The 9,787-nt window shown below is 31.2% G+C and overlaps 1 protein-coding gene across 1 annotated transcript; it reads right to left on the bottom strand.

Moving 5' to 3' along the window:
- Nucleotides 1-824: 824 nt before the first annotated feature.
- On the bottom strand, nucleotides 825-3,895 carry LOC129311390 (calcium uniporter protein 2, mitochondrial-like). The gene is given in 3 exon segments (XM_054953678.1): nucleotides 825-1,562; nucleotides 3,342-3,832; nucleotides 3,835-3,895. Coding segments are annotated over 3 exon segments (1,020 nt in total). The 5' UTR covers nucleotides 3,881-3,895; the 3' UTR covers nucleotides 825-1,079.
- Between the last annotated feature and the right edge of the window lie 5,892 nt (nucleotides 3,896-9,787).

Below are 9,787 nucleotides of genomic sequence, written 5' to 3'. Positions count from 1 at the left end.
ATGTGTGTGGGGGAAGGGTTTATAGATTATTAATTTTTGAAAAGAAAAGAAGGAAGAAGATTTAAAAAAAAAAAGACGAAAGAGAGAATGGATACTGAAATGTGGGGCCAACTAACTTATTTTATTATTTTCAATCCCATTTCTTCTTCTACACGCATCACTTCCCTTTTTTTTTCTGTCTTCCTCTCACTCGGTGCACAGTGAGAAACTAAGACAGAAAGTGAGCAAAATTTTAAAGATGGGACTCCATAATAGATATCTTGAGTATGATCTCAAGCTTTTTCAAACTATATAAGTCTTTTAAATATTTTTATTAATCACATACTTTCTTTGGTTTTTGATTTCTTAATGATAGAAAACTTAGGTTTTGATATAGTTTGAATTTTTAGAGATTTTAATTGATTATTTAATCTTTAATGGAGTTAATGATGTTGGAATAATGATTGTATGATTTAAATTTTATCCAAATAATTAATTAGAATTTGGCTTAATAGAGAGGGGATGGGATATATATTTAATTTTTTTAAAATTAACTATGTATGTCTTTGACAAAAAATTTTTTGAAACTGAATACTAATCAGGCCAAATTTTAAATTTGTAATATCTAGATAAATATTATTGAAAGTGTAATATTGTGGGAAATAATTTTTTTTTATATAGCATGAAAGTCATTTTGCCTCAAAAAAACTTGCCAAATACTTTTAATTCTTTCAATTTAAACCATGCTTTATTATAAAGACCAGGTAATGTGTAAAAATAGATCGATTGTTTAGTTATTATAAATTATGCAGGGAAGAGTGATTTAGGAAAAGTTGGATCACGGGTTACAGCAAAATGGCTTGGAAAGGCTTGATCATTTTGTTGCGGTTTACAATTCCTTCATAAGTTAAACAATATTGGGAACACTCTGCTCTTGTTACACGAAGCCGCTCCTATACTCCTAAAACAACATTACTCATACATAGGATTTTCCCTTCCCCTTGTAATGATATCCTCATGGAACAGGTCAGTACCGCTACGTATTTAATTTTGACCATAGATGTGGTCAATAGATAAATATCAGTAATGGCGAGCATGTTCTACAAATGGAACTCATGATTGTGAGAATTGTGAAAGGGGGGAGCTATGGAAGAACCCAACTCGGAAGAGTGAGAGCAATCAGCCTTGAGCTCCTTATACCTGGCAAGGTCAAACTGGTGACGTTCCATGAGGCGTTTCTGCTTGGTGCTGAAACGGCTTTGGTAAAAACCTTCAAAAGAGGGTTCGTTGGAGGTTCTGAGGAAGAAGGCGTAGCCAGCCATGAAGTAGAAGGACGTGACATAGAAGCAAATGGGCTCCATCACATCCCATGAAAGCTCCCAGAAAGTGAGCCTCATGAAGACTGCTGTTTGCAACACCAGATAGCCCAGCCCTCCCCACAGCTCACGGCGAACCATGGTGTCAGCTTTTGTGTCTATGGCTTCCTTCTGTTTCTCCAGCTCTTCAAGTTCCTTTCTCGCCGCCTCTGCCTCATATGCCTTCCCTGTTGTATGTGGGAGGAGACGTCGAACGGCTTTTGCTACCTGCATCACAAAATTATAGAGAGTTTGGGTAAAATATATCTCAATCTATATTCTGTTTCTCCCAGTAGGCCAACTAAGACGAAGAGAGGGCAGTGAAAAGAACAACTCTGATTAACCCTCCTTAGCAACCTTGGCTGGTGAAAAAAAAAAAAAAAAAGGTTTACGAAGGTCTGCGTACTCTGATAGGATGAGGGGAAAAGTACAAAATAAGAAAAAGAAACCATCGTCTTTTTTCGGGGGTTGCGTGGATTTTTCTGGATGGGATAAAATTAGGTGAAGAAAAAGAATATGACAACTAACAAGTGTGAAATAAAAAACAAAACAAGTAGGAAACTAAAATTTGGAAACTGACGGAAACTTTAAATTTAGAGGGTGGAAGTAGGACGACGCCCCCAAGGCTTGCCATGGAAAAGAGAAATCATGTTATACAAATTTTCTTTCCCCTTTTATTCAATATTCACATCTCTCGCCACTCACATTCTGTCAGGAATCCAAATTTCCCGTTACCAAGGCAATGACCCACTTGCCCAACACCTAATTAATTTTAATTTAAAAAAACAAAACAAAGAAACATCGCAGAAGAAACTTAATGAATGAACATATTACATGTTTCAGTTTCGCCTCAATTTCAGTCTAAATTTAAAGTTTCCCTCTGTGTTGCCTGAAATGAAAAATAGGGATGCATATTTGAATGGTTTTCCCCCGACATATGAAAGATCTCGTGCGGGCAACAGAGAAAGAAAGAGGTGAGGTGAGATCTACAATAATAAATTTCATGGAATATCATCTCTTCCTCTCCTGCACGAAACCAGTACCGTGCAAGGAAGGATATATAGCCTGTACCAAGTCATACTCACCCTCACTCTTTATCCCAACTAACAAATCCATTCTATTTACTTCTTTTTCGTTTGAGCAAAAAATTATTCTTCTTACTTAAGGTTATTCCTGATGAACTAAATCTATTGTTAATAATGGTCACTCCTCCTTGAAGACCCAATCTTTTTTGGGGACATCCCCATTAATTCATCACCAAGAAAATCTAAGCAAGTAGATGAAATAAAATCTCTGTGATGAACGAAAGAAAATGAGGCAGTTTGGCCACCCTGTACGAGCAGAGGAAGTGATGAGGCGGGATTCACTGAATCTAGCCTTTTCTCTTCCTCCCTTCCCATGAGAGAAATCAGGACTGGGAAATGATAGCCAACACACTTTATTCGACATCACAAATTCATCCTATTTACTGTACTTATTTTCACAAGTCCATTTTATTTACCTCAGGTTATTCCTCATGAATTAGCCTCAACATAGTCACCTACGGCCCCTCCCGCATAACTTCTCTAATATTTTTTTGAAGAAAAATCGTCATTAGATAATTAGTTAATTCCCCAAAAATGCATAACTCATTAGGTAAAGTGAAAGAATTTTTTGTGATGAAAGGAAGAATGAGGGCTTTCTCGGTCCTTGGGAAGCCCTAATTTACCATCTGAAACGTGGAATCCTTTACACGTTTTAGAACTGGCGAAACAACATACTTTCAATTTCCTGTCGAAAAAACAAAAGTCACCGGAAAAACTCATCAGTTTTCGGTAATCTCCAAATGAATGGGTTGAATAATAAATGAAAAGTATGTGAAACATATCTGTGATCTCCATCATGACCCTCTGAAAAAACCCAGAAAACTAACCCAACACTAACAGAACAAGCAACAAAAATAATACGGGGCAGTCGAATACAACTTCCGGGAAAAAAGAAAATAACAAAACAGGAACAGATATTCACCTCTTCTGGCCTCAGAAACACGAGGTCTCCCAATACAACTACAGCAGCAGAATCATCAAGCATCTTAGCCGTTCGTTTGGCTTCATCGTCATCTGAGCAATATTCGGCGCAGATCTGAAGAAACTCCGAATACGGTATGCAGCTCTCTCGGATCTCCCGGAGTTTCGATTTCACCAACTCCAGCCGCGCAGCCTTCAGCAATTTCCTCGCATCCTCAACTGCCAAAGCCGAATTCTCCGGCGGAGGAACCAACCCATCCAATCGAATGCGGTTTCCTGCGATGCTAATAGCCTTGAATTTATCAACAACGCCATCTCCCAGCAATGGCGATCGGTGCTCCGGCCGAAGCGTCGGCAGCCTGTGCAATAAATGACGGAAGATACCTCTGTCTCCAGGATCTGGAGCAATGTCAAGCTTGCCAGGGGTCGGAGGTATTCGAGGCTGAACAGAGGAAGAAGACAAGCGGCCATTGGCAGGAGTTTGAGAGGAGAATTTGGTAAATTTGTTAAGCGTTGAGCAAGGGCTCTCCTGAACGCCATTGATTTACAGAAGAGAAAGAGGTGAAAGGAAAACGAATTCCGCAGCTACAGGATGGTCGAATGGAATTTGAATTGGTTGGAGATAAGGATGGGAGTGGGAGTCGTATTATATAGGTGCCCCATAAAGCTGGAGCATTTCTTCCACGCCCCACTCGAGGGAAAAGAAAAGTTACGACTATGACCACAGACCACATGAGAAACTCGGGCGATAAATTGGGAGTGAAACGCGAAATTCTCGGAACAAGAACGCGGGAATTCAAGCCGCATCCAGTGTCTTGTAATAAAGTTTACAATGGAAGCTGAAATTAATTCAAGTTATCAAGATAAAATGAAATGGAGATTAATTGAGATTTTTTTTTTTGACCTGAAGGTAAATGTTGAGATTTAAATCTTATTCATGTAATTTGAAAAAAAAAACTTAGGAGAATCTAGCCAAAGATGACAGTGAGAAATTAGAGGTTTTCAAAACCAAATAAAACCTGTTATATTAAACTAAACCTAACCAAACGCCCATGCTAGAAAATGTTGATGCAACATCAATGCTCCACAGCAACACTAGATTCCTTTTTTTTTTTATTAATCTAGCTTATTGCAGTTAAATGCTGATTTGCTTGTGATTATGTTTCTTTTTCTGGCTGAAGGATGAATTAATGAAGGAGAATTGACGTCATGTCAACATTGAAAGGGGAGATTGATAAAATTCGAAGTAAAGATCTTCATGTGATGGACCTCATGAAGTAAAGAATAATTTTATACTCTCAATTCTGGTTCTAAATTTTTTTTTCCATATTTATTTGAACTGATTCATTAAAACTAAATCCAATTTAGCGGCTCTAGTTATAAGAATAACTCACGAGTCTTGAGGCTTGAACAGTTGAGCTCTGTTTGAAGGGAAAATGAATAAATCAGGAGGATTACTGTTGGAGGAGGAGGACGAGAAATTGAAGAAAAAAGAGGGATCAGGAGAGAAATGAAGGGTGGCCGTACACGTGGTTGGATGAAGATGAAAGTATAGGTCCACCGTCACTCTGTGAATTCAAAAAGAAAAATGAACAACATATAAATAATAATATATTATTATGGATTGTAGTGGACAAGGAGATTGGGTCGTTCTGGGGGAGGGGGATTCATTCAGCAATTTGCTGTTGCTGACTTTGCCCTTTCAGCGACCCGGTGCAACCATTGGGGTTGGTATTCCAATTAATTTTCTTCATCGCCATTAATTAAAATAAATATTGCAAATTCCCCTGCACTCTTCATACTTCATCATTCAAGATATCAAAATTAATTAATTAGTTCATTAATTAAACTAAGTATTCCAAATTCCCGGTGCATTGTACGTTCATCACGAAAGCGCAAATTGGTTTAAGAATTTCTCAAATACTTTGGATTCCACCTACGCACAACAGTTGAAATCCTAGCTATCAAATAAAGTCCTATTAATTGTATAAAAAATAAAGTCCTATTAACTAATTCGTAGAATAAAAAAAATAAGTTGATTATTTGTAATTATTATGTAAAAGAATTTCTAAAGAATAAAATAATTATACCATTCGATGATTAAAATTTAACATGTAGAGATAAAATGGGGTATGAAAGCATTAAATGAAGGATTGCTTTACAAATGAAATGTGACGAGTAAAGAGCTTTACAAATGAAATGTAATAATCGAAAAGGTTATCTGCATATCTTTTAAAATCTAGAGAATTCTGTTGACATAATTTTAAGTTAAATGGAATTTTCTATACAAAAAAAAAATGAAGTTTTCATGGGACCATGTTATTGTTAACCTGTACTGTGTGAATGAAATATCAAATTAATAAACACCGAAAACATTACATTTGCAAATTTAAAAATATAAAATAAATCAATGTTAAATTTTAAAAGATATTTGCACGTGATCTTAATTAAGTTCAAGAGATAATTTCATGTAATTTAAATTTTCGAAAAATATTGTGGAACTAATATATATCATCCAATCTATCTATCTAATGCATCTCTGAAGCTTGTAAAAAGCCAATTCATTTGAGAATAATAAATGGCTCATCACCCAAGCTTTTACTGATTTAAAAAAAGAAAAAAGAAATGGTTCATCTGAGACTTATGTAATTTTGGTGAAATATTTGAGGCGCGGGTGAGAGTGGTTGCTTGCGTGCAGTTATTACGCGATGATTTGGAGAAAAACACGTACCCATGATGTGTCAAAATTGAAAACACTCAAACTTCATATATAATCAGCGTGGTAGTAGTAGCAACTTGTTGAAGTTCACCAGCTGTATTTTCAATTTTAAAGTAGATATCGTCGACGCACGCGTGTCGCCACATCTTTTTGCTTCGTTGGTCCTTGCTCCTCCACTACTTTGCCTTGCATAAGTATATGAGTAATCAGGATATAATCGTCCAGATTTTAATATTTTATTTTTATATTTTTAATTTATATTTATTGTAAAAAACTTATAAAATTTTAATAAATTTATCTTATCATCAAAAATTTAATATTAATTTTTTTATATTTTTTATAAATTAATTATACAGATATATTTTGAATAATTTGAATTTAAAATTTTGAAATTGAACTTTTTTTTAATTTCTTTAAAGTGTTTCTTATCTTTAAAATATTAGTTTGAAGATAAATTAATTAACATTTTTTAATTTTTTATAACAAATATAAAATAGAAATATTAAAATAAAATTTTAAAATCTAAACAATCTAGATTGCTCATCAAATGCCATAATATTGTCAGCTTTTGTTTAAAAGGTCGGACTGTTTTTAGGAAAAATAGCAGTTTACATCCTAAAACATTAAGTTAATGATAATGAAGTTCTCGAAATTTTTTTTCAATTGATAATTATTTGAAAATGTCCATCCAAATAATTATAAATTCAAGAATTTAAATTATAAATAAATATTTAAATATCAAATATAACTTTTAAATTATAACATGAATGTCTTTCTATAAGAATTGATATTTATAATGTATTGTTTAGAAAATTTTATGAAAGACTTGACTATCATTAATTTAATTATATAAGACTTAACTGTCATTCTCTCCTTTTTTATTAGTTAATGTTGATTCAAAATATAATATATTTTATCCATTACAAATTATAGGATAGTACTTTAAATTATAAGACAATTTAATAAAACTAAAATTTCATTAATAAAACTTTTTTAATATTACCTTTCAAGAGATATTTTTGAGAGTTTATAATTTGGTTTTGAAAAAGTAAGTTAGTAAAAAATTATTATTGTGTTTTATTAATATCTGTAATATTGTTTAAATTATCTTACAATTTGAGATAGAAGGAATATTTTATAAAAACGTTGAGGGTAAAATAACAAATAATTGACCCTTAGATTATAGGTCGAGAAGTATCTAAAATCTTAAACTCATTTTTAATACAAAGTTTCCCTTTAATTTTTAAAAACAACGCAATCTTGCCCTATCAGTAGCTAAAATTAATTTTGACTATTTGCTCATCAGAAAATGATAGAAAATAACATCAAAATTTTAAAAAATAAAAAAATTACAATAAATGAAATAAAAATTAAAGATAGCGACTCAAAAAAATTACATACAAAGACAAAAAAATTATTAACATTTTTTTATTATTTTTTTGGTCAATTAATGGTTAAAATTAATTTTTGCCAATAATAAAGTCTGGTTGTATCATTTTCAAAAATTAAAGAGAAATATTGCATAAAAAAATGAGTTAATGGGCAATCATAGAGCTTAGGGCTCAATTTGTTATTTTACCCAAAAGTTAATAATGTTAAATTTTTATTTTTTTATAAATACATTTTTAATTATATTTTTTATCATTTTAATAATATAAAGCATTTATAACTATTTTTTAAATTTTTGTGAAGCACTGTCATGGGCGTCGTACATTTAGAACTAAAAATAATATTCTTTTTATTTAAAAATATAAAACATTTTTAACCAAATCTCATTTCTTAATTAAATTATTATCTACTTTCAAACTAATCCTATCTTTTTATATTTATCCTTATTAAACATCCTATAATAAAATAAAGTTATTATCAATAGGGGTATTTTTAAAAAAAAAGTAATTATCATACATCAAAAGACTAAAAATGTCTTATATTTTTTAACATCAAACTCCTAAAAAAATATCTTATATTTTTAAACGAAGGAAGTAAAGACTAACTACTTATAATTAGAAACCCAATGAGGCTAAAAATTGGGTATTATAATTTATTTATTTTTTATCAAATCGTGGTTCCTATAACTAAGGACGGCTGGATATAATACTACTTTTATTAAAGTCAAATATATTTTTTATATTAAATATTGTTTGTTAAGCTGAAAACAAATTAAAAAAAAGACATTAAATAAAAGAAAAGATTGTATGGGAGCCAATAATATAACACGTAGATGTTAATCAGCTGCTATTTTCTTACTTGACTCGCTAAACTTGTTCATGGTCATGGTTTAAAATAAGAAATAAGCATGCTGTTGAAGAAGAATTTTTAAATTTATAATTTATAGACAATTCCAATATATAAAAATAACCTCTAAAAAATACACATAACATAAGAAGTGAAGATACTTGCAAAATTTTTGTTCCCTTTCTTTCCTTTTGTTTAATGAAATTTAAAAATTTCTAGTTTCAGATTGTAGCATTCATTGACGAGTAATTAACCTTCTAAATTACATGGACTAAGTTTATTAGACTTAAGAGTTTAAGTAAACTCATGACAGAAATGTAAAATTAAAATGTAAACTTAGATCGTTAACTTTTGAGTTTAATTGAGTTTTATTTAATTTAAATTTATAAACGAATTAACATAATTTTGTAAATTAAAAATATAAAAGTGATAAATTAAAAAAGTTAACTCAAGTGTTTAACAATAATGATATGACCTATTCATGTGCACACAATTCATGTTATTTCCTAAACATTTTGCCTCTTTATTTGATAGCTATGAATATTAGTAACAAGTTAATCAACTCTTTAAAATCACATAACGTAAGGAAGTTAAGATTTTTTTTTTTGGAGTTAAAAAAGAAGAAGACCCAATTACAAATTCAAATCTAGCTAATGCCTAAAGAATCATATTACAAGAGCTTCCTCAAATCATTCCGTGGATGATCCAAGCCATGTACACCCATGTCCATAGCAATAGCAAAAGAAGTCAAGAAGTTAGGACATTTATTTCCTCACAATAGATGTAATTAATCTTGACTTGCCACCTTCTACGCAGCAGATGATAGATATGCCAAATCAGTTTGCTATTAGCACTCATAGAAGTTCAATCTTGTGACATGATAAATGATAATTTTATATATTTTTATTCTTTTAATTTAGACTTTTAAATATTTATTTGAAGCTAATAGAGTTTAATTAGATATTATTTAATTATATTAGCCAATATTCAGTTTTAGAATTTTAACTAACTAAATCTTTGATTTTAAAATATAAATAATATCTTTAATATTTTTGCACAGGTGCTATTTAACTTTATTTTATTTGTGCAGATTTTTTAAATTCAATTTGAAGATATTGATAGAGAATATATTGGATAAGAAGAATATGAACATACTTGGAGATCAAATCAAAAATCAAATCTTTAAAATTTTATTTGAATTTATTTTGGATTATTTAGTGTAATTTTTAATTAGGGCTATTTAAGGTAGTTTTATCTTTTTAATAAATTATTAGTTTTTATTATAAAAGAAAGAAAGAGAGACGTAGGGGAGACGGTCCACTTTTCATATATATATATATATATATGAATAAACAGGAGACGCACAAAGGAAGCACGATCTAGGAAAAAAAATGAAAGAAGGGAAACAGAGCAGCGATCGCCGTTCGTCTTTCCTTTCTCCAATTTCTTGGGTGATGGCTTCTCAATTTCTCATTTTATGTTGTTTGATTTTT

Source organism: Prosopis cineraria, unplaced genomic scaffold (genome assembly GCF_029017545.1).
Source record: "Prosopis cineraria cultivar Desert tree isolate PC_DT_omini unplaced genomic scaffold, ASM2901754v1 PC5, whole genome shotgun sequence".
Taxonomy (NCBI): domain Eukaryota; kingdom Viridiplantae; phylum Streptophyta; class Magnoliopsida; order Fabales; family Fabaceae; genus Prosopis; species Prosopis cineraria.
This window is presented reverse-complemented; position numbering and strand designations above follow the sequence as displayed.